The sequence below is a fragment of the Polypterus senegalus genome, chromosome 7 (assembly GCF_016835505.1).
Source record: "Polypterus senegalus isolate Bchr_013 chromosome 7, ASM1683550v1, whole genome shotgun sequence".
Classification (NCBI taxonomy): domain Eukaryota; kingdom Metazoa; phylum Chordata; class Cladistia; order Polypteriformes; family Polypteridae; genus Polypterus; species Polypterus senegalus.
The window spans coordinates 122,222,327-122,249,061 of record NC_053160.1 but is presented as its reverse complement, the minus strand read 5'-3'; the positions used below and the strand labels follow the sequence as shown (position 1 = coordinate 122,249,061).

General features: G+C 35.8%; 1 protein-coding gene across 1 annotated transcript; it reads right to left on the bottom strand.

Annotated features, from left to right (window-relative positions):
* Positions 1 to 1,658: 1,658 nt before the first annotated feature.
* cisd2 (CDGSH iron sulfur domain 2) lies at positions 1,659 to 25,495 on the bottom strand. Its single transcript, XM_039759221.1, has 3 exons — positions 25,139 to 25,495; positions 4,300 to 4,514; positions 1,659 to 3,756 (listed from the first exon to the last, which is right to left on the bottom strand). Exons 1-3 carry the CDS (start codon positions 25,245 to 25,247, stop codon positions 3,667 to 3,669), a joined length of 414 nt encoding a protein of 137 aa, XP_039615155.1. The 5' UTR covers positions 25,248 to 25,495; the 3' UTR covers positions 1,659 to 3,666.
* Between the last annotated feature and the right edge of the window lie 1,240 nt (positions 25,496 to 26,735).

Genomic DNA, 26,735 nt, shown 5'->3' with positions numbered 1-26,735 from the left:
CATCCACTGGTTAGCTCAGGCCCTTGTACATGATGCTGCCTTAATAAGTTAGCTTTGAAAATATGAATGGAGTGAGTGATTATTGTTGCCATGCGTTGGAACCCTATTATTTTTAATTAAAGGGCTTAGAAAATTGATACAGGTAGTCAGTTTAATTCAGCTAATTAAAAAAATGTGAATATACCAGGAAATGCTGTATACTACGTTTTACTTTTTTTATGCATTTGGTCAATTAAAAACAAATGGTTTCTTTTTTGCAACTGTTAATTACACATTAGAAATTCCGTGCTGTGTGGCACACTAGTGTGTTTTTTTTTTGCACATTTACATTTTTTACAGCCTGTTCAGATGATGATAGCAGCTCAACCTCAACACTGTTTTACTGAAATATAGAAATATTTGTACTATAATCCTGTTATATTACTAAAGCTCCTAATGCTATTCACTTTTAATTATAACCATGGTCCAAAACAGCTTTTTCATTACAAGATTATGATGATCCAAAGCAGCTGTGCAATTCAAGAACCAATAGTGGGCAGGATGTCAGTTCATTACAAGGCCAAAACTCACAAATACTCTCACACACTAGATTAAAATTGGAATGTCAGACCAACATGGATAGTTTATGGATGTAGGAGGAAAATTGAGTACCTAGAGAATGCCCATGTGGACAACACATACAACCAGTATCCCAGCAGGAGTCAAATGCAAGTCCTTAAAGCTGTTTGGCAACAAGACTCATCCCTACACTACTGTGCTAACCAATTTAGTAAGTCCTCTGACCACAACTCAGTCCAATGTACATATGAAATCTGCTTATGTAATATAACTTACCTTATTAATACTCAAATATTCACATGTAAGAAATACCATATAGGAGATAACGATGATAACTGATGTCAGTGTATTTTCAAAGTTTGAAAACTGTAAATTAGAGATAAAATGTTTTGCATCACTGGATGACCGTAAAATGTCACTCGAGATATTTTACTAGGCTGTTCTTCTGAAACACTCTTCTACAATTTCAAAAGCTCTTCTAAACTGACAGGTTTCTAAAACTACAAGAGCTTGTAAAGGCTGAAACCAGCTTGCATCAGCAAAAGGGGAAAAAAAGAAATAAATAAATCAGAACAGATGAATGATGAGAAAATAAAAATTGGAGACACTATATTTTGGCTATTTTTGCTTAATAAAGGCTAAACATCTGAATCTGTAAGCTTTTGTTTTTATACATCATGAAAGGAAGAACATAATCATTTATTGCTCCCACATGTATTAAGTGCTAGCTTCTTACACACCTTCCAATAGTTACTGTATATGTATGTGGAGTAATTTATAAAATCCAGTGTGGTGTGAAAATAACATTCTAAAAAAAAAAAAAAAAAAAAAAAAAGGGATGATGTTTTTTTTGGCGGTTTATCAATTTCACATTAAATTCCCAGTGTGCTTTTTACCAGTTCAAGAAATCTGAAAAAAGTATGTTAAAATTTTTTGCATATATGATTTGATCATTCTCCTTAACCAGCTCATATAATGCCATGATTTTTTCTTAGCTTCTTATATTAAAATCAGATTTACACTACCATTTTGGTTAATCTAAAAAATTAACAAAGAAATCCTCCATAAAAATTTAAATTTACAAATTAACACAAAATGTCTAAAAGCACAAATAATTTTTATTCTCTAAATAGTTCTTCAAAACATTATACATATAAGAATAAAACACTAACTACAATGTAAACAGTTGCCTGCAGCACAATTACTGAAAGACAAATCTGGTAAAGTTAGCCTTTGAACTTAACTGAAACATATACAACAGAAAAATCCTAGGACTTGGGATTTATACATGATATAAACATAAAATAATTCAGTTATGCTAAATACTTAACATCTGAATGTGCTTTAATGTACTTGATACTCTGCATTTCTGCAAAATGATGTGAAAGTTTTCTCAACAACTAAATCACTCTTATTTCTGAAGTCTGTTAATATACACTATATTTTGTCTTTTTCACTTAGTGAACTGGTGGAATGATCACAGTTAAAAAAATTATCGTACCCAACCCTATTAATTGCTCTTGTCAATTATATAATATATAGTGTATACATACACACTGTAAATACACACTAAAACATCAACCTTTTGTCACTCTTTTTACAATTCTACAGCAGGATAAAAGGCACATTTAAAATATTTACTCAAAACAAAACCAAATTAAGTACAAAACTAAAAAAAGTAACGCATTTCACCCACAGCAGAACTAAATAAATACCTAGAAACACTTCTGTTTCTGTAAATAGTCTCATGTGGACCAGATAAGAAACTGCTCTTCACATCGAGTTTGACAGCATGTATTTCTTCCACTTTTGGCCACATCTAGTAATGTTTCCTCCCTCTGTACATAACTTTAGAGGGATTAACATTTAAAATTCACATCAATATTTGTCAATTTTTAAAATATTACTCTAGCTTATTAAACAAGCACTAATAAGTTAAGAGAAATTTGACAATAGTGCACAATACCTACTGTATCATTTATTACTAATTCAAAGCTCTCTCTCTTTGCATATAGTACTACCATAACCACACAAGTTTTTATTAAAAGTCTACAACAGCTTGAAATCAAATGAGTTTATCATGTCATGGAATCAAATGAAATTTTTCAACAGAGGATCCTGAAATAATACTACAGAATTTGTCCATTCATCATTTGGAATTTTGTTTACCCATTACAGGGTTGAATGGACTAAAGTGCTAATACATGCAGTAAAAGGCAGGAACCAACCCTGAATGAGATGTCAGTCCATCACAGGAAACTCAAACAGATGGCCTCCACTCACACTGTGGCATTCATTGGGAATAAATGTATCAGATAAAGTAGATCCATATATTCTGTAGGAAAAAATTCTCTTTAGAACTTTCCATTCTTATCCACATGGAATTTATACATTACCACACATCTGCTTCTCCAGATTTGCCCAGTTTCTCAATAGCTGTTATAGGTATCTTTGTTATTAACACAGAGTTGGGTGTTACAATTTTAACAAGGATCTAAAAAATTTGTTGCTTTGCATTTTTTGCAGTGATACTTCTAATGGATCCTTTCCACACTGTCTAAAAAAAAAAAAAAAAATTCTACAGGAAAGAGAGACCAAGTTACTAGTCAACCCTCATCCATAACACAGCATAGAAAGCTGTTCTTGGATACAACACACAAGCTGCTGACAAACCAATACACATGCTATTATGTTTAAAACATCTTAATTTAAGGTATATTAGTGCTAAAAGTACTATAGTATTGCCCCTTAAGCTTAGTGTTTCAAAGACCACTTCTTAAGGTGGCTCTACCAAACATATGTTTTTAAAAAGGCTAGTTTTTAAAGCTTAACAAGAAGGCTTACTGTCAACTCTTACGCAGAAATTTAAAAATCTCTCTCAGTCTCTCAACAAAAATAAAATGAGCTGTGAGATTAATGTCTCTCATTTATCTTACTTAGGTGCTGAAGAGCAAAACTGCACTTATAAACACAAAAAGTAATTCTGACAAGGAATGAAAAAACACTACAAATACACACACACACACAAATATCACATTTTAAGTTCATTTCAACAGCTCTGAGAAGTTTGGACAAACAGATAAGAACAGAAATGAAATTGGTTCCACATTATAGCACTTTCTTCTTAAGAATTAGTGGTCCCACGTTATCTCCCGTCAACTCATTATGTTTTATGTGAGACTTATCACAAACGGGAAACTGAAATAGAAAAGAAGAAGCAAATTAGGCAACTGTAAATAGCTGAGCAAACATTATTTGTGCTCATTATACTCTGGCTGTTTAAAAAAGTAAACACACAAGTGAATGAGAATTCAGGAAAATTAATCCATTCACATGTAGTATGCAAAACAAATCTTTTGCCAAGTTCCTTAAAAAATAGCCAACTTCAAAGCTAAAAATGGGATAAATAAAATTTTATTATACATAGAAACTGGCTTCCAATAAAGAAATCAATTGGACAAATGAAAGAACAGTGAGACTACAGCTGAGCATCAGTGTCTTTGACAACATCTAGTCCTTTCCCATAAAGGTACACTAGCAGTAGGAATAACACAGATATTGGTTGGTGGTAGTAAAACAATTAGTTAATCACAAATACTCACATCTGAGATATTTTTAAGTTACAATCTTTTTTTTACAAGTGAATATATATTTGCATTGCATGCGCTGTATCTTTAATCTGAAATACAGCAATTTTAAATAAATTATTTTACAATAAAAAAAAAAAATCACTATTCTTACTGTTTTCGATCGCCAACACCTGCAGTAACAGGCACTAGGACTGTTAAGATCCTCAATGTCGATTTCATTTACAACTTTTGGGTTTTCTTTCTGAATCTTCAAATTAATAAGACTGTCCTTCTGTTTTTTCTTTTTTGGAAGGAAAGGACGAATGGTGATGTACCCAAGGAGAGCAAGAATGCCAAGCAATGGAAGTAGGCGTAACCACTCTGAAACTAATCACAGACATTTAAGAAGGCAAACGTTATTTTCGCATATGATCATTTACTTTAAATCATCTATCAATGACCCAGAAATACAGGTTTACAAGTCATCAAATAATTCCTAGTCAAGATGGCTTTTACACACTGGTAGGTCTTATTTTTTCCAAGATAATATGTAATCTTGCACACACAATATTTAGTTTTACAGTTTAATGCATTGTATAATCAAAATAAAAGTATAACAAAACTATTCTACAAAACTTGACCTAAAAATACAATCAGAGTTTCAAATAACTTTATATTTTGATGATATAGTTAAAATATGCATGCAGACCGGGTTAGTGTTATCTTTATTGCTTTAGTTGTAAAGTAAATGGCTTGTTAAAAGCAAAGTAAATTAAAACATCATCTCACAAGACTTGTGCTGCTAATGGTACCAGCAGGTGAGTTCAAGAACAATTTGACACAATACACTAAATTATTAAAGCTAAAAATAAACTGGACAAGTGAGTACAGCTGTGCATGCATGTCAAGCTTTAACTTTGATGAAACTGATACAGTGTTAAAAATAAATGACTAATGATATGTTCAAGTACAATAAAGGCATCAAAGTACATTTATTACCACTTATTATTTGACTGCGTGCGATTCAATGTTACATTTCTTTTTTTTCCCAATTGGAGTACAGTCAGTTGATGTGACTTGCTCATCATCACACAATGTCAGTAGTGCGATTTGAACCCACAGCTTTAGGGTTTGAAGTCCAAAACCTCAACCACTATATAAATGTAAAATGCAAGTAACAATGAAGGCTAAAGTTTGCTAGAGAGTTAAATTATTAATCTAAAAACTGTAAACTCTGTCTTTAATAAAAATAATTTAGAATTAAATTTTGGGACCAAACATAACCTTAAATGTCTTTTTAACAATATAAATGTTCTAAAGTGAGAGAGTGGGCAGCCATAATTCCTGACCAAGTTGATAAATGCTTGCATCATAGTATGCGGTATGGCACTGCACAACTCAATTGTAACGTGATTCTTGACTTTTGACCAATATATATTTTATTCTAAATGAGACCACTTGTTGCTTTTAATACAAATTTATATTTCATCTTAATAATAATATGCTGAACCTAATTCCATTATTTTTCCATTATTATAATACAATAACAAATGGAAGAGTCAACTGACAAATTCCATTATGTGTCAGTATATTTTACAGCATTGTGTAGAACCCACAAGAAATGTAAATTTGTGATTTACTTAAAATTTTCAGCCTGTCCTCAATCACTACAAGTAACAAAGGCACCCCCTATTACTCATGTATTTTACTGCATTTTTTCCACAGGTTTTGAACACTTCAGCAGACTTAATATTTAAAAAAATAATCTGCTTCTCAAACATCAACCAAGGTTTTTAAAATTGTTGTACATTTTCCACCTATATTGTATCTGGATATACTGTATTTTAGTGGGAATAATTACATATAATTGCACATTTAAATGTACCTCCAGGGTGTCCGGAAAGAGACTGCAGTTAGATCTCACTGACGGCCCGACTTGCTCACTGTAAGATGAGGGGCTTTAATCTGTCATATTGGTTGATCAGTTCATTAAAGAATGCTGCTGTTTGTTTCTCACCACTGTGAGAAACGGTATGTGAATTGATCAGCCTGATCACTCTTGGAAGAAAGAAGGAGCAACTAGACTTGATCTGATTAACCGGGACTTACGCAAGCGGTGTTATGCAAAATGATTTATATTTGTGTACATGTGTGGATTTTTTCAGACATTTTATTATGTATGTTTACTTTGTGGGGTTTGTTATTTTATGGTTTTTATCCCATTTTTTTTCCAGAAATAAAGTCCATTACTCTAAGGGTACACTGTATTATGTGATGTTTGATATTATTAGATGATGTTTGTTTTTATTTTTTGGCTAAGAAACAGTTTCTAGGAAAAACTGCTACTCCTGAACTACAAGGTGGGCATGAACTTAAGACTTTATCAAATGGCTTTTTATTGCGCTGTTGACAACATACCATGCACTACCACGAAAGGCACCTGCTATCTGGAAAGTTCAAGATTTGTTGAAATATCTCGAACGGATTATGTAGTGTATATTTTTGAATTTTGGAAATCTCCAATTTAAAAGCACTGGTGAGTCTTAAAATAAAGACAAATGTTCTGTGTGACTTCAATTCCAGATTATTCTTATGTTTCAGATTTACCCTATTACAGAGTCACTTATCTATCCTATCTAGTAACTAATCAAAGAGACAGATTTGACAGTATCATACAGTTAAAAGCCAAGCCTAAATAGAACTGTGGTGGCTGAAATGGCTTTCATTCAAGTAATGTCAAAATTGCATCAATCAATGTACTGTTGTTTGTTATGTAGGTGTAGGGTCTGTTTCTAATTGTAGTTCATATTTCTTAAGCATAATGTTTTGTTTCTGCTTTTTAATATTAATAAGTACTAGAACTGTTAAAACTTGTGATCTAAAGCTTAAACTGTTGGCTGCAATGAACCAGAACACATAGCACATCATATAGAACTTTGTCAATAAATAATAGTGTCAGAGAAATACTGAATCATTATCTGTAAATCATTGGGTTGTTTTAAGTGTACACAGCATTATGCTATGGGAATGCTTCTCTGCAGCAGGCCCTAGAGGGCTTGTGAGGGTAGAGGGTAAAATACAGCAAAAATGCTTGGATATCTGGAGGAACACCTGATGCAATGCGCAGAAATCTGTGCCTTGGGAGAAGATTTTCTTTCCAGTAAGTCAACCAGTACATTTACATGATCGCACAGCTAAGCAGAAGAATGTTCTGCACGCAATCCATTAACAGAAACATTATTAGTAAGGTGTTAGTTTATTTTTAATCCACCTATTTGCTATAGATATGTTGAAACGGTGTAATCCGGTGATGCAGTGGTCAGTGTTCATAATGCAAATAATCAAGGGTTGAGGGTAATCTACAAAGAGGATAAATGTTACTTACTTGGGACCACATAAAGGACTATAAACATTTCTATAAAACACAAGAACATTATCATAGGCGTCATGCTAGATTTCGGATTCATGGTGGCAGATGATGACATTTAACTCTTTTTGGCACAGTTTAGTGATGTTAGAGTGCTTTGGTAAAGGAGAATTCCAGAAGGTTATTTGCACATGTAAACACGTATTTTTAAGAAACCAAGCTTCTGCCTTAACTGGGTTATTCACCTTATCTCGGTTATGTGTGTGCATGTAAACACACTCAATGACCCCAAACATAAAGCCAAAGCTACATTGGAATTGTCTTAAACTAACAATTTTAATGTCCTAGAGTGGCAGAGTCCAGATCTCAGTCCAATTGAGAATTTGTTGCCGGACATGAAAAAGGCTGTTCATTCACAATGCCCATGCCACAGAGGTTGAGCAATTTTTCACAGAAAAATGGGGAAAAATTGCAGTGTCCAGATGAGCAAAGCCGATATAGAACCAAGCATACAGACTCAAGGCTGTCATGGCTGTCCAAGTCAGTACAGTATTGCCCCCAGAATCTGAACGCTCCAGAACTCGAATAACTTGGAATCCAAACGAAAAATTTGAGCAAGTTTTGCCCCGGAATCCGAAAGCCCAGCAAGTTGTTTGTGTGTTTGTGCGTAAGTTTTCCCAGTGCTCGGGCCTCCCATACACTTTGTCATTCAGTTCGTTGTTGGAAGCTGTAGCGAAAGCATCTTGTGTGATTTTCGCTGGTAATTTTATGCTTTTGTGCCTGTTTTGTGTTTTTTTTTTTTTAAGTAATAACAACTTAGTGTATTCACCAATTGGTCCTAAAAAGTGTAGTGAGGAAAATAAGAGTAAGAGGGAAGCTGTTAGAGCTACAACTGAAGTTAAGAAAGAACTTATCGCTAAGCAAGAAAGCGGTACACGTGTGGCTTCTCGTTACTATGCTCGGGATGCCTAAATCGACTGTTTGTACGATTTTGAAAAATAAAGAAGCTATGAAAGCAGCTGAAGAGGCAAAGGGTTACGACACTGACCTCTAGGACAACGAAAAGTATGGAAGAGTTTGGATTAATGAAAAACAGGTTTTTATATTTTTAATTTACATTTTTATTCATATACTATTATTATTTGTTAATATTTTACCTTAAAATCCAGTGTATTTACTGTTAAAATCATTTTGAAAATTTGAGTTTGGGGGACCCAGGAATGAATTAATACAGTTTCTATTATTTTAAAGGCGAAAAACTGCCTTGGAACTCGAACAAGGTCCTGGAAAGGATTATGTTCGAATACCAAGGTATCACTGTACTTGGTAGAAGCACCTTTAAGGGGTGTATAATTCTGTGATCAGTTATTTTGTGTTTTATATTTGTAATTAATTTAGATCACTTTGCAGAGATTTTTTCCCCACTTTGACATTAAGTCCTTTTTATTTGTTGATAAGTGTCAAAAAAGCCAAATTAAATGCACTGTGACTCAATGTTGTAAAAAATACGTGAAACCTCCCAAAGGAGGTAGAGTGCTAATCACAGATGGTATCAATCAAACATACAGTATGTATGGAGGCACCACTTGTTTTCTTTTCAATAGTTGTTGCAAGTTCATTTATATTTTATTCCCTCTTTTGAATGACTTAGGCCCTGTCCACACGACTATATTTTCATTTAAAAACACAAATTCTCCATTTTTGCCTTGCACTCACACTACCCCAAGTGTTTCAACGCACAGAAACAAAGACTTTTGAAAAAACTCCCCAGAGCTGTATACTTCCAAAAATGCAGTCTCAGTGTTGTAATGTGTATGGGAGAAAATGCAGACTCTTGACCATGCTCTGATTAGTTTGTGCTTGTAATAAGCAGGCTACAATCAGGGAAGGGCCACATAATTAACATCTCATTCTCTGGTCATTCTTCATGGAAGAAAAACATATTGCCACATAGCATGGAAAAGAATAGTTGCTTTCCAAGGCGCTTGTTGTGCTGCTTACCTTTATGCATCTAAAAATTGCATTTTGTACAATTTTAATTCTGCATGCATGCACAAAAAAAGCAAATAATTTACAGATTGTTAGTTATGAGATAAATCCTGTGGTCGGAGGCATTACCATCCCTTCAGGGATTTTTCCACCAAAATACACAGTGTAGGACAATTATTACGTCATATGTATTTTCAGTCATCTTAGTGTACATGGAGATACTTTTGTAAAAGGTGTGAAAACACTAGTATTGATGGAGATCATGTTCACTGAAAAATGCCATTTTGAAATGAAAATGTAGTAGTGTAGATGTAGACTTAGTAACTGGCATAACCAGTATTAAAAACTTTCCTGCATTACATTCTGAGTTGCCTTCTCTGGCTGCGGTGGGCTGCTGCCCTGCCCAGGTTTGGTTCCTGCCTTGTGCCTTGTGTTAGCAGGGATTGGTTCCAGCAGACCCCCATGACCCTGTATTAGGATGTAGCGGGTTGGAAAATGACTGACTGACTGCCTTCTTTGGTCTTATTTTTCATGTCATTGGCCAAAACTGGACCACAGGTAATATGATACTGATAAGATTAACTATAAACTAAAACTGAAGTCTCAATGTAAATGAAAATAGAAAAAAACAAACTAATTACCCATTAATCTTTAATTTAAAAGTAGCAAGTAAACAGGCACAAATTACCATTCATATCCACAGATAAATATAAATGGTTAAATGAGGTAGAATATGCCTGTCAATCAAGTCCCTAACTTTAATTTTAATAGTGAAAATGAATGAATAGCTAACTGCAGCTATTCAAATATATCCACAGCTATCTGATTCAGTCTTGTCATCCATATTGCCATCATCATCAGCATCTATTAAAACCAATTTGTCAGAGTGCCAGGACTTCTGTGTCAGACAGACACAAAAGGTCCAAAGTTCCACTGCAATTGCTTCTGTGGTGAAAAGAACGCAGTGATTGATACAAAGGTTGGCATAAAGATTTGTTTCTGCACAAACTTTAAAAAAAATAAAATAAAAAAACTTTGCCACCAACATCTGTTTCTTGTGAACACATCATTTTAAAGTTTGGATAGGTAACAGGACTAGAATTTCATTTTTGAAAGGGGGAGGGTGATGAAATTCTGCTTGGAGAGTTCAAAAACCTACAGTTTTTCAACTATTGTAAATTTACATACATTGTACATGTAGCAATTTCCACACATATTTGGCCAAAAAAATTAAATTACAAGGGGAAAATTGCACCTGTAGAATAAAACAAAAATAAAAGTCACAGGTGATCAGTAAAAAGAGGACTTAAGCACTGAACAGAAGAATAAGTCATTTTCTTGAATAAAATGAATGGTTCTCCTTTTTTACAATATTCATAATTTATTCAGTTATTCAGTTACAGAGACACAATCACAGCCATTAACACATTTACAAGTGATGCTCTGATTGGTCAGATGCCGATCTAAACCAACTGATTTTCACTACAAAAGACCTGATTGGTAAATTGGCCTAATTTTCCTGAGCTTTACAGTAATTTAGTTGTAGTTCTCCTATACATGTTGTATAACACTAATTGACTAGAACAGGTCTTTTTTTGCTGAGAACTTCCTGTAAACAGAGAGAAGATTGGAATATTTGCTTTTCCCTTAAAGAAACTGGGAAAAAGACAAGGAAAAGGAAATTGGAGGAGTCATCCTGCACAATTAAACAAACAGCAAGAAAAGCTACATTATCCTTTTTATTTTTTGACCTTTTTATTTTGTCCTATAATTAAAATGGACACTGCTTGTCTGAGTTTGGACAGTGAGCAAGCTTATGTTTAGTACAGCAGATCACATTTTAAATTACAAAAATAAAAGAACAAAGAATTTGAAAATGCAAATTAATAAACAATAGGCTGGTTGGATTAAAAGCAAAAATTTACTTGTAAACTTGTTAAACACATTAGCCTTGTATCTTCTTGACAAATATCTTATGTACATTTGATAGCTTTGTGGTTTTTTTTAAGGTTTGTAGAGTGTTTATTATTTGTTTGTGTGTGCTATACAGCATAAGTTTTGATAAGAAACAAAATACTGCAAAATTAAAATGATAATCCAAATTTATAATTACACCTCTAGTTGGTACACATAAATAGTAAAAGTTATTTAACATTAAAATAATCTGTAGTGCAATTAATGATGAAAAATTAATAAAGCATATCACGGTATATTTAAATTAAAGCAGTGTTTAATTGCTAATATTAATTAATTGAATCAATATGTGAGAATATATTTTCTGTTACAAAAATGGTGAAAACCACTTTTTTTTAAATTGAGCTTTGTTTCAGAAAAGTACATTACAAAAGAAATTATGCAATATGACAGCTTTTATTTCTTTATTGAAATATGGATTATGTATAAATTGTTGTATTTCTCTACATATTAGTTAATAAATTATGTATTTTAAGAGGATTTTGTTTATTTTAGCATTTTTAAGGTCACCGAAAAAAAAGCCTTACAGAATTTTGTTAATAAAGGAGGATCAAGTGACACCCATGGTCTACAGTTTAATTATAAAAGTAATCAAAAGGTTTATATAGAACATCAGGCTTCTCTGCATTTGTTATGTAGAGAAGTATCAGTCCTAAAAAAAACTGATCAGAGGAACCCTAACATTTACCATCCCTTGACAATTATGTTTCCCAAAGTAAGCTCAAATTCTACCCAACAGATTTAATACAAACCCTCAAGCCTGAAATCTACTTATTGTCACCCATTACAACAATTACGTACAATTAGAACTATCACTAAGATCTTCAGTTATATCATATACATGAAACAAACTTGCAAATTTTCTTTAAATAGATCTTCATCAATAATAATAATAATGATAATGATGTCAATAGCAGTGATAACAATGAACCAAAGAAGAATATTTATGGTGAATGAGGGGTCTTGATTCTTATTACTAAAGCTTTTCTTTGATGGATTATGGATTCTCCTAGTGAGCATTTGTATTATGTATAATTTCTAGTTTTATTTTTCAAAACTAAGTAATCTCCAGTTGCTTCAGATGTAATGATGACCTACAGTTGCAAAGAAAGAAGTAGTAACATTTTGAAAACACAGTGGTGACATGATCATTTGGAATGAACTGTGAAGAAACATTTTAAAACCCAAGAGTGAAAAGTGCAGTTGGGCACCTGGGGTGACATGTGCAGTTTGAATGAACCATGAAGCAACACTATTAAACCCTGGGGTTACAGGCACAGTTGGAATAAAATGAAAAGCATGCTCTGAAACCTGGTGGTGACATGTGCAGTATGATTGAACCATTGAGCAAACGTTTTGAAACCCTGAGGTGACATGTACAGATGGAAAGAACCATGAAGCAACATTTTAAAACAAGTGAGTGTCATGCACAGTTGGAATGAAATAAAAAGCACTTTTCAGAATGTGAGGGTAACATGGGCAGTGGGAATAAATCATGAAACAATGCTTTAAAACCCTGGTGCAATATGTGCAGCTGGAATGAAACACAAAGCAGGTTTTGAAATCCTGTGGTGACATGCGCAGTAAGAAAAGACTAAGAAGCGGGGCTTCATAACTTTTGTTCTTTGAAAGCTAAATGAAGCATTGATAGGTGGAACAAAAATTTGTGAAGCAACTGTGTTGTAAATTGTTGTTTCCAAACATTTGTCAACCATCCCTTTAGTTATATTTTACAGAATATTTGTATTGTCATGCACAGAGTGTGCAGGTAACTGTGTCATGATGCACACTCTAACATGAGGGGTCTCTAAACCTCTTCTGTCTGATTGCCAGATCCAAGAGTTTTGAATCCTGGGTGTGGCAGAGTGAACAGGGCTGACACCACAATAAATTCAGCAAGAGTTATTATACTGGGATTGTTATCTTCTCTGTTATACATATGCAGGCATAATGCAGAACGCATACATTTTGAATGGGGGAAAAGAGAAGATGCATTATTGTAATATGCAAGCTATGGTTTGAAAATTATTCGCATCAATTTATTGGAGATTCTATGTGGAAATTATTCCTCCCCAAAGAACAAAATCTTGCAAGATTTTTCCCAAACATATTTGTTAACTTGTAATTACTGTTATGTCTTTGCTTGGACAGTGAATCACACCTATGAAACTCACATTTTATTTATAAAGCACTTTAAAAACAACATCAAGGCTGACAAAAGTGCTGTACAATAAAAACCCAACATATCACAGACACAATAACCAAAGGGTAAATGAAACAGAAACACAAACACATACAAGCTGAAGAGATTCATTATAAAAAGTATACAGATAGCCAACATATCATAATGGGTTAAAAGCCGGAGATGACTCATGACTCAAGCTCCTTTCAACAGCCCATGCAGAGTGCAAAGGGCCACTACTTTTGCCAGTGGAAATCCTCATCCAAACAATTGACTAATTAGGCTTCTAACAGAGGGAGTGTCAGTGACTTACTGATCATGTGATGGGTACATCTGAAACCTTTGCACTTCAAAAGTGTTGATACTTAAGCACTGAGCATCCCATCGCTATTGTCTCCTCTATTTTCAGCAAAAAATGCACTTTGCATTGGTAGGTGGGGCAACAACATGCCATCACTAAGCATACTGGTTAGTGGAGAGGTCCTCAATCAATGTCCTGGAGTGGCCATAGGTTTTTATTCCAGCCAATTCCTAATTAGAACTCAATCCTTTCTGATAACCAAACATGGTATTTATTTATTTATTTATTTATTTATATATATATATATATATATATATATATATATATATATATATATATATATATATATATATATATATATATATATATATATATATATATATATATATATATATATATATATATATATATATATATACCTTGTTAGTGCTTTCATTCATAAAAGACCCATTTCAGTTCCCTGGGGACTCATGTATAAACGGTACATACTCACAAAAATGTTGCATAAGCCTGTTTCCACGTTTAAATCGCGATATATAAAACCAAAACTTGGCTGGGACTGATGTGACACTGGAAGGATAGAATAATTAAACATGTATTACAAAGATATTTCAATGTTCCTTAAAAGTTTTGAAGAATCTGTGTTCTAAGCTAACAGATGGCTTAATGTCTATTACGCAGCTGATTGTGTGCCGATTGGGTATTTGGAGAAAGAAAAGGACGGACAGGAATTGGGGGTTAGTACATTTGAAAGAGACAGTACTGCTGCAATAAATTATTTCATCGAAAGGTCGCACACAATCATTGCGCCACCGTGTTCCCATGTTTAATAATATGCTTTAACTCCTATCATCATGAAAATGATATCAAGTATCCATCTCAGTATTTTAATTATTCAGAGAGCTGTAATATTGCAAATGTAATGGATTCTGTGTCCTGTCGGAGGAAGGGAAAGCCCGGAAGCAAGTAGTTTTTCACACACATAAAGCACATAGAAGATCAAATACAAAACAAAGCATTTAACGTGCTACTTTAGTTATGATGAGATTTGAGAAACTAGTAAATTAAACGATTTTAAGATGAAGTTTATGATGTTCTACTTTAATGACAAAATAAACTATGCGATTATAATGGAAATTTCGAGATTAAAGTTGACATTTCATGCTTTTTTTCCCCACTATGTGCCTATTGTTTTTTTCTCTTTCCTCTAATAAGCTTTCATATGACACTCAGACAGTGGGCTACGACTTTCCTTTTCACGGCAACTTTGATATATGACAACTTCTTTTTTATTTCGGGCACTGTACGACTTTGTGAACTTGAGCTTTTGAGTTTCTCCGACACTCTATGTCACTCAATCAACTTCCTTTTGTTGTTTATACCACTGTTTAAACCAACAAATAGTATGTTTTCATTGCCTCCACTTGGTATTCGCCAAAATTCTATTCCCCCAAGTATTTTTGCCATTGGTTTTTCACAGAACGCTGAGTTTAAGGGCTGTTTATATTAATTTGCATATTCAAAGAGGCATACAGTAAGTCTGGGAGGAGACGGGTTGGGACAGCAGGCGCGTGTATGTGCGTTACTTTTCACGCTGACCAGGATTTATGTAGCGGAAGAACGTGGAAGTTGGCGTTCGCACAGATTTATGCATCTGGATTTTTTTGTGCATAAGCACATTTCAGCTTTTGTGCTTACGCCATGTTATAGTGTGAATTCTACGCACGCCATTGTGCATGAGGTCCCTGGAGGTTGGGAGTGACTATAGGTTTTCACTTCAACCAACTTCTTAATTAGTACCCATTAATTTACTACTAAAGCAATATGTTATTTTGGGCTTAATTTTAGTTATCTTGTCTACTACAATTCAAAGCCATTAATTGCCTATTTTAGTTTTACAAAACTGCATTTAAGTTTCAATTGTTGCCTGTTTTCTTAGCCAGACATTACTTAATAATGAAATGCAGATAAGCAATAAGCTAGCAGCTCTCCAGCTAATGTACTTCCTTTTTAAACCTGTGCATATGCTCCATGATGTATCTGTGTTAAAAAATGTTTAGAAATAAATGAGATGGAATTGGAAGGATCATTAAGTTTAAACTTGTTCTGGTCTATAAAACACATGGGTAATGTTCTCGGAGAAAGAAACTCTACAGTGCAATTAAAATTTCTTTAGGATGAAAGAAAGCATTAACAAGCCTAATAGTTAAACACCAAGTTTCATTATTTGCAAGGATTGTCTTCTAATTAGGACAATAGTTGGAAGGAAAACACGCTGCCACTGTGGCCCTCCAGGATCATAACTAGTGGGTGTTGGAGTGAACATAAGAAAGAAAGTGAAACATCATTACAAATATTCATAAATGAAACAAAAGCTAATGCAAACTGTTTTTTCTAAATATATATCTAAACCATATACCATATCCATCATTGAAGCTAATGTTGCTCCAAATTACATATGAAACAAGGTAGGAGAAAAAAAAAAACTTACACTTTCAGTTTAAATGACTGAAAAAGAACAGTTGGGTGGCAATCCATTCAGTGCATGAAATCCCAAGATCACCGAAATGGCCTAATAAACACATACACTGAAAGCCTATGCAGAAAGGCCATCGCCAGGAGTGAAAGCAAGGACGTTATTGTGAAATGTCAAACTGTGTATTTTATTTCAAAAGATAATTTTAAAGCACACATCTTTATGGATGTAATGATATTTCAAAGAGAGGAGTGCCTCAACACTCTTAACTCCTGGTGCTATTGCCTGCCACATTACATGGAGTATTCAAGGAAATGACACAATTCAGTCTGAACTGCAGGACTATGTCTTATTATTTGTGCTTGCTGATGAGAACAAAGAAATTTGTCAACAGAAAGCTATGTCTCTGAAGAAAAAGAATAATGCCAGAAACCATCTTCCTATAAAAGTATGGAGCTAACACATGCTCCAAGAAGTACTGGGAATTCTGTAAGAGAACAATGCGCACACTGGGGTCATCTAGGAGTGATGTAGTATTGGTATTACTGCAGCAAACAAATGATTGTAATCACATTAGCTTATGCCAGCATTGCACCTTGAAAATCAGACATCAAACAGACTAGACTACCTTACACAAGTTAATAAATATTCATTAGTGCATTATTATTATTACTACAAGCATTCTGCTGCATGATTTGAAAACTCTGAAGGATCAGAAACAGTACTGGATAGTTACTGAATATGTTACCTATTTTTACTTGTATATATAGCGACTTCAGAAAGTTTACAGACCCTCTCTCTTCCTGCACATTTTGTTGAGCTATATATTATTAAATGAATTTGCCATTTTTCTACAGTTTTTTCTGAAAGCTTGCATTTAACAATATTAGCAAAAAATTTATATTTTTATGTTGTAATAAAAATACTGGAAAACTGACATGTGGATTATGCAACAACAGTAACACCAGTTACCCTATGGGTCTTTTCTTATTGTTTGCCTTTGTACAGGATTGGTCACCATTGGCTTTTACGGTATTATATCACAAACTTATTTATCTTAGTTTTCCATGAAATCAAGAGATTAAAAATGTTACTCAGTCATTACTACAAATCATACAGGTGTAAATAACCTGTAAATAACTAGCCATATTACCTGCTGATATCACTTGCTCTACATGCACCTTCAGTCAGTGCATTTCTTCTGCACCTCGCATGCCTGAATCTTTTTTGCCTAGGTGCCGATTCTGAAAAGTGTATTCCCATAAAGCCTTCTTTAAAGATTCTGTCATTTCAAGCCACCTTCCTGGCCTCCTTCCCACTTTTATACTCCACATTTTTAAATTTGACTCTTAGTGTACCTTGTATGTAAAAAAGCACCATGTTTTCAAATTTTGGAATTGTACATCACAATTCTCACTTATCATGTAGTCTGTGTGTGACCGAAAGAATCAGATACAAAAACAAGACCCTGAAATGAGGTTCTTGGACTCACACTTTGGGATAGGGTGAGGAGTTCAGGAATACAGGATAACCCAGGATAAGAAACACACCAACTACTAACCAACAGAAGTCAGTTGAGATGCCTCTCACTTAGGAAATGTGCAAGATACGGCCCACTGGAAAAAGACACTGGAGGGATTGTATCTCTCCAGAAGCACCCGAGGATTCCCAAGTAAGAGATGGAAGACGACGTTGAAAATAGAAAGGCTTGGTCTGTCCAGTTCTGGACATTGCCACCATAATCCTCCTTACAATTTGTAAAAATAGAGTGAAAAATAAGTAGATAGAAATGTATAAACCAGGATAGTGTGGCTTGGTCTGTCAGTTCAGCACATTACAACCATAACCTCAACTAGAATAAGCAAAATGAAAGTAGATGGCAGTGTATAAACAGACACATACACCTGGCTGTTCTTCCCAGCATGACTTCTAAAGTTTCCATTTATTTTTAAACTATGGTGACAAGAAATGCACACAGTACTCCAAACTGACTTCTTAGCATATTAGTAATGTGTGAGCATAATATCACTTGATTTATATTCAGTGCTCAATGTAATTAGCACCTGTACAGTAATCCCTCCTCGACCGCGGGGGTTGCATTCCAGAACCCCCCGCGATAGAAGAAAATCCACAAAGTACAAAACCATGTCTGTATGGTTATTTTTATATATTTTATGCCCTTATAAACTCTCCCACACTGGTTATAAATATTCCCTGTACAGTTATACAGCATAAACCCTTTGTATTCTCTTAGATATTAGGTAAGATTCATTGAAATTATGTATATAAACACACTGTTTATATACAGTAAAACCTAAATATTATTTTAAAGATATCGAGTGTCTCCGATATCACATATGTTACAGCCATTACGATAGACAGGCCACCAGCAATAAATACGTGCAATGCAAGAAAAATTGTATACAGTAAATGTGTGTGCAGTGACACTAAATGTATGTACATGTACTAAGTACTGTAAGTAGAAAATTAATTATGGTTACTTACCAACAAAGACACAATGACTTGTCCGATAACAATGAGTTTAATTTTACTGCACAACAAAGGAGAGCGTTACAGCCCTTCTAAAGGAGCCTCTTCAAGCGATTGTGTAGCACTGCCGTTGTTCTTCTTCAATCCAAATCCATAAAGCAGATTCCATCCAGACTACTGCCTTATTACATCCACTTACAACTCGTTTTGGACCCTGGTTAAAAGGACACTGCGGACGTAGATCTTATATTCCTTTCCTACTTTTTAAATAAAAAGAATTGTAGCCTCACTGATGCCGTAATGGTGTCCTATAGCAGTGTAGCTTTTCCCTTCCTTCAACAAATCCAAAACTTTTACCTTTTCGGCAATCATTAACATCTTCCGTTGGCGCTTGGGCACGGCCCCTGAAGCAGTAGCAGGAGCAGATTGTTTTAGAGCCACAATGAAGGGCTTGACTATGCACAAAGATAAACACAAAAGACCACAAAAGTTAACTCTTTACACAGCGAAATACATGGATGGTGAATGAGCAAGACATGACTTCCTGATTAACGCCGCAGAATCGAATACGGCGCTCCATCGCTAAGCCATTCAGCACACAGGAACTTAACTGCGTCCTCTGATTGGTTAGCTTCTCAGCCATCCGCCAATAGCATCCCTTGTATGAAATCAACTGGGCAAACCAACTGAGGAAGCATGTACAGGAAGTAAAAAGACACATTGTCCGCAGAACCCGCGAAGCAGCGAAAAATCCGCATTATATATTTAGATATGCTTACATATAAAATCCGCAATAGAGTGAAGCCATGAAAGTCGAAGCGCGATATAGGGAGGGATTACTGTATATTTTTGTTTGAGCTTTCACCATAGCAATACAATTAAAAGAACAAAGTCAGTAGAAAAATGTGAGATATAAGGAATAGTTAAAGAAAAGACAGACTTTGGAGTATTTAAGACTAATACAAAACATACTACATTTAAAGACATTTTCAAACACAAAACTGCTCAGAGAAGTGTTTGTCAGGTACAAACCGGATTCCAAAAAAGTTGGGACACTAAACAAATTGTGAATAAAAACTGAATGCAATGATGTGGAGATGGCAAATGTCAATATTTTATTTGTAATAGAACGTAGATGACAGATCAAACGTTTAATCCGAGTAAATGTATCATTTTAAAGGAAAAATATGTTGATTCAAAATTTCACAGTGTCAACAAATCCCAAAAAAGTTGGGACAAGTAGCAATAAGAGGTTGGAAAAAGTAAATTTGAGCATAACGAAGAGCTGGAAGACCAATTAACACTAATTAGGTCAATTGGCAACATGACTGGGTATAAAAAGAGCTTCTCAGAGTGGCAGTGTCTCTCAGAAGCCAAGATGGGTAGAGGATCACCAATTCCCACAATGTTGCGCAGAAAGATAGTGGAGCAATATCAGAAAGGTGTTACCCAGCGAAAAATTGCAAAGACTTTGCATCTATCATCATCAACTGTGCATAACATCATCCAAAGATTCAGAGAATCTGGAACAATCTCTGTGCGTAAGGGTCAAGGCCGTAAAACCATACTGGATGCCCATGATCTCCGCGCCCTTAAACGACACTGCACCACAAACAGGAATGCTACTGTAAAGGAAATCACAGAATGGGCTCAGGAATACTTCCAGAAACCATTGTCAGTGAACACAATCCACCGTGCCATTTGCCGTTGCCAGCTGAAACTCTACAGTGCAAAGAAGAAGCCATTTCTAAGCAAGATCCACAAACTCAGGCGTTGTCACTGGGCCAGGGATCATTTAAAATGAAGTGTGGCAAAATGGAAGACTGTTCTGTGGTCAGATGAATCACGATTCGAAGTTCTTTTTGGAAATCTGGGACGCCATGTCATCCGGACCAAAGAGGACAAGGACAACCCAAGTTGTTATCAACGCTCAGTTCAGAAGCCTGCATCTCTGATGGTATGGGGTTGCATGAGTGCGTGTGGCATGGGCAGCTTGCATGTCTGGAAAGGCACCATCAATGCAGGAAAATATATTCAGGTTCTAGAACAACATATGCTCCCATCCAGACGTCATCTCTTTCAGGGAAGACCCTGCATTTTTCAACAAGATAATGCCAGACCACATTCTGCATCAATCACAACATCATGGCTGTGTAGGAGAAGGATCCGGGTACTGAAATGGCCAGTCTGCAGTCCAGATCTTTCACCTATAGAGAACATTTGGCGCATCATAAAGAGGAAGGTGCGACAAAGAAGGCCCAAGACGATTGAACAGTTAGAGGCCTGTATTAGACAAGAATGAGAGAGCATTCCTATTTCTAAACTTGAGAAACTGGTCTCCTCGGTCCCCAGACGTCTGTTGAGTGTTGTAAGAAGAAGGGGAGATGCCACACAGTGGTGAAAATGGCCTTGTCCCACCATGAAATTCTGAATCAACATATTTTTCCCTTAAAATGATACATTTTCTCAGTTTAAACTTTTGTTCCGTGATTTATGTTCTATTCTGAATAAAATATTAGAAGTTGGCACCTCCACATCATTGCATTCAGTTTTTATTCACGATATGTATAGTGTCCCACATTTTTTGGTATCCGGTTTGTAGTTGGCTGGCCTAAGTCAGGAACATGTGTCTTTTCTGAATGACTATGGACACTAGGGGTTTATTATCATCTCTGGAATTTGCATAGACATACTGTATATCTCTCTCCTGTGCTACTAAGAGGTAACATATTAATATATTTACTAGACATTAAGCCGTTACAATAACGGGCGCTAGAACAGTAGTGCATAAACATTAGTAGGAACAGTCTATATTAAATGGCAAGGGACCTTGTATGTGGCTGTAATATGCGTCACTGTATTGTGTGCCTTTAATTTTCTCTCTCAGTAATACTGGTTTGTATTTCCGTAAAATGCCTGTACTTTTCTCGGACAGTAATACAGTGAAACCTCGGTGGAACCAAAGTAATTTCCCCCATAGGATTGTATGTAAATACAATTAATCCATTCCAGACCGTATGAACTGTATGTAAATATATATTTTTTAAGATTTTAAGCACAAATATAGTTAATTATACCATTGAATGCACAGCATAATAATAAACTAAATGTAAAAACATTAAATAACACTAAGAAAACCTTGAACAACACAGAAAACTAACACTGCAACAGTTAGTGCTATAGCCTTACGACCCGCTCGCTAAAAACACCTTTTTTAATGAGTTTTAAGCACAGGGGAAAAAAATGAACATTTGAAAAATCCATATTCTAATAAACAACCAAGAAAAGTAACATTGCAACAATGCATGCATGCGCCTGTATGTGTGTGACTCTGTCCCGGGCCTGCGTGTGTGTGTGCGCGTGCCTGTCTGTCCCCCATGCGGGCCTGCATGTGCGTGTGTGTCTCTCGCACCGGCCGGCCTGCCTGCGTGTCTGTCTCTCGGGCGGGCCTGCGTGTCTGTCTGTCTGTCTCTCGCGCGCGCACACACCTGTGTGTGTGTGTGTGTCTCTCTCTCTCTCTCTCTCTCTCTGCACACACAGGGAATGCACAGGAAGAGACTGAACACGCGCACTTCACCAGAAGACACACACACACACACACACACACACACACGGACACCTGGACACACACAGGGGTTTTATTAAAGAGGATTCCAGGGGTCCCCAACTCCAGTCCTGGAGGGCCCCAGTGGCTACAGGTTTTCATCCTAACTCTTTTCTTAATTAGTGACCTGTTTTTACTAGTAATTGCCTTCTTTTGAATTAATTTTAATTGACTTGTTTTTTAAGATTTGTTCTGAATTGCTTCATTTCTTTCCTTAAATGGCACCCAAACACTACTAAGTCAGGACCTCAAACTCAAACAGTTTCACTCCAAACAAGTTGCTTAAGTAGGTGCCGATTCTTGTTGTTTATTAAACTCTTTCTTTAATTCCATGGCTTGTTGCTGCACTCACTGTGCAATAACAGACATTTCTGAACTGTTGATTTTTTTCTTTGCTTTTCTAAGAGCACTGTTAAAATGATTTGGGGACCTGAGCAGATCAGCATTCCTGAGACCTTCACTTTCCTTTATTTTCAGATATTGTAAGATCAACTATGCTGGCCATGTTTTGGTTCATTTTGTATATCATTATTGTTTGGCAGCTAATTAAGAAAAAAGGAACAATTAAGGGGTCTGAGTCTTCAAAAGCAATTCAAATAAAATTAATTCAAAAGAAGTTAATAAGGAGCAAAAACAGGTTACTGAATAAGAAAAGGGTTAGAATGAAAACCTGCAGCCACTGGGGCCCTCCAGGACTGGAGTTGGGGACCCCTGATTTATACACACATTACCATAATAAATTAAATTACTTGAGGAGCTTTAAGAACACACGTAAACCCCTGGTTATCCTAAGGCTACATGGACAAACACAGCTTAGATGTCACCAATAAAATTGCTGGTGACCACTCCAGACAGATTTGTCGTGTGACACAGTGGAGCCAAAGACCTGATTATAGAGTTTAGGAAGCAGAACTGTACATCCCATCAAAGTGAGAGCAGGTGCTGTGGAGAGCAGTCAGCAGCTTTAAACCTTGGAGTTACCACTACTGAGCACAACACATCTTGCCTTATGTCATGTGTCTGAGGAAAGGCCAAGGTGGGTATAGCCATGTTAATAACTCCTACTGATATACTCTGAAGTCAATCCATATTAGTTGCATAACTGCAGCATCTGCTCAAGAAAGGGCCACAAAGCACTGCAGCAGCATTGAAAACTACTGACACACAGTCTCCTTCTGCTCAGGACATATTTAGAATACACTGTTTTAAAAGGGCAAGTGGCATCATTAAAAACCTCAGCCATCCTGCACTGTCACATCTCTCCCTTCTTCATTCTAGCAAACAGTTCCAGACCACGGGTCTTGTTCAGAAAGCGGACGCTAACTCCTTCTTGTTTGTTTTAGCCTACCCCTACGACAAACCTTGAACTTAAGGTTCGTGGGGGTAAGGCCAGGTACACCAGGGTCCCTAATCTTCAAAATTTAGAATAGGTGCCTAATCTTAAAAACAAGTGGTGTCCGCTTTCTGAACAAGAGCCTTAGACCACTAGCATTCACCCCTACTGTAGACACTCAAGGTCGGATTTCACCCTCTGCAAGCGGTTTATTAACATCATCATAATAACTGCTTAACTGTAGCCTTTATGGTTCTGGGTTTTTATTTTGGTGTATTTATCCTTCCAGTTCAAGGCTACTGCTATTGTCAGATCTGTCAAACTACTCTTGCTAGCCTGTGTGTAAAATGCAAGTAGTAATTTTATTATGCTGTTTACAAATGACAAACTTGATCATGATAGACTATTTTCAGTCTATTTCAATTCAATGTATTTATTTTTTTAATGCTGGGTTGATTCTCCCTTCTTTTAACTACACCTGTAAATAGGAAGTTCAATGTACAATCGTAATTAATTTACTTTGTTTAAAAAAAAAAAAAATCACACTACTTATTATCCTGAGTACATAATTAAGGCAAACTAATGAAAGAAGTATGCAGCAGTGGTTTCGCCAGGGGGCTTTAAACAAAAAGGTTATTTAGTTATTTAAACCTGGACAAACCAGTGTTCCAACTATGTAAAATGCATATATGCAAAAAAAAAAACAAACAAAAAAACTTTCTGCACCCTAATTCTGTCAAGCCCTTTGTGGAGAAAAAAATGCGATGAAAATTACAGAGTATTGAAAGTTAATGACCATTGTTCGAGGCCTTTCTGAAGCACCGCTGACCAGATCACTAGACGTGCAGAAGCTGCCGGGAATGCGACCTAATTGTGTCCTTGTCGCTTTTGAAGAGGACACGCTACAATCTCCCGATCGGGCTCATTAGAACTCTACAGCAGTGCACATATTGAGGGCAAGTCGAGATAAGACAGCATGCAGACATCTCATTTTGGAGAGATGAACTGCGGTTGCTGATATTTTGTGCGGGGGCCTGGGAGAGGTCGATAAGTTTATCTTGTCCCGCAGCCAAGATGTACCTAAGCAAAGTGCGAATCCAGAGATGGACGCCGACCCGTCAGGACATTATATTTGCGTAGGACGGAAATGTTCACAGGCCGAATAGTTTTCTCGTGCTTTTTACAACAAACTCATAATTTTACCCAATTTAAAAAGTCCATGGAGATAGCAATTTAAAGAATAAAAAACAGAGAAAAAAACGTACAGGCTACTAAATGTTCAATAATATACTTACCTGTGAGCTTTGCAAAGCCCGTTAAAGTTTCTGGAATGGGCAGCCGCTTGAGGTAGGCTGGAAGCTGTACTTTTATTATTCTGGAAATACTTTCCAACATCATCATCATGACTGTGTCCAAACTACAGAAGTATTACACGAATGTGCATTATTTCCTGGGTCCCGCTGCTCTGGGGTGTCTGCGTAGGTTGAATGCGCATTCGCTACTCTACTTCACCAAAAACAACCACTAATCACGTCGCAAACGCGTTTGGGAATCGCGAAATCAGGCTGTACAGCACACACAAGCCGCGGCCAATGGCGTTCTGCGGAGCTGTTCGCTTCTGGTTGGATGACAGCGTTGTGTGGCTTAGTTCAAAAACTCGGGCCGAGGAGTCGTCGCGGTGGTTTCGTTTGTAGGACTGAGAGCGCAAGGATGCTGACGGTTAAATAAGAGGAAACTGAATAAAAATGAAAGCAAAATAAATAAAAACTATACTTTGTTGTTAAGGAGAGACATATTTTTTAGATATACCTTGTATTAGTATATATTTTATATAGTATATATTATGACCATGGTAATATAGCAGCTTTTTTTATGAGCGTCACCTAAATTAAATTAAAGTATTGTATCGATTATTATTTTGGCGTGAGGGTGGTGAAAGAGTAAGACGACTTGAATAAATAAGGGAAAATTAGGAATTTTTCGTTGACCACCGTAAATGTTTTGAAAATATGAACCTCACTTATTCACACTCCTTTTTAACAGAGATGGATAAACGAATAGTATGGTATCGAAATGTGCAGATGTACACACAAGCAGACCAATGGCCAACAAAAGCCTGAACTTTACAAGAAATGAATAATGTAAAAATGACAAATGTCAGAAAAAAACAGAAGTAATTGTGATGTGAAATCTGAAAGACATAAAACCAAACAGAAACAGAGAAAATCTGAGATTGAGAAAATCAATCAGATGAGCCAGTAATAACTAAATGCATATTTGCATTCTCAGATTTGCTTAATCCAATTCAAGATGCCAGAGGGATTGGAGCCTATCACCGGACCACTAAGTGCAACCTGGAAAATAGACTTGGATGAGGCCCCATCTTTCACTGGATGCAACATACACATACAACAATAAAGGCAACAATACTAAGATTATGTGAAAAAAGTTACAATACCATTACATACAAACTCAATACAGTCAGAGCTCTGAAATGTGTTAAGGGTATATGCTGCATCACGTTGTTTACCATCATAGAAGGGATTGCTTTGAAAGGTGTAAATAAAAGATCAAGGAATAAAATGTCAGAATTTGGATATAAATATCAAAATTGACTGAACATCATGAAAAGAGTAGAAGTTGAGTAAGTGTAGGCCTTAGCTTATTCAATTTTGGGACAATTCGAAGGCTAGCTATACCACATACTCTTCGTCCACCTGAAGCTAAGCATGTTCTCCAATGACCAACTAGGAAAAGCCTGGGTTGCTGCTGGAAGAGGTGTTGGTGATGCCAGCAGTAGGCTCTTACCCTGTGGTCTGAATGTGGATTCCAATGCCCCATTGCAGTGACAGAGACACTGTGCTGTAAAAATGGACTCATCCTTTGGCTGAG

Excerpts from the sequence above, each read along its gene's own strand:
- cisd2 (XM_039759221.1), bottom strand. The coding sequence starts at position 25,247 with ATGATGATGATGTTGGAAAGTATTTCCAGAATAATAAAAGTACAGCTT. Across the intron at positions 4,515-25,138 it reads GGGCTTTGCAAAGCTCACAG|TTTCAGAGTGGTTACGCCTA; the intron begins GTAAGTATATTA and ends GTCTGTGATTAG. Across the intron at positions 3,757-4,299 it reads GGTGTTGGCGATCGAAAACA|TTTCCCGTTTGTGATAAGTC; the intron begins GTAAGAATAGTG and ends TTTCTATTTCAG.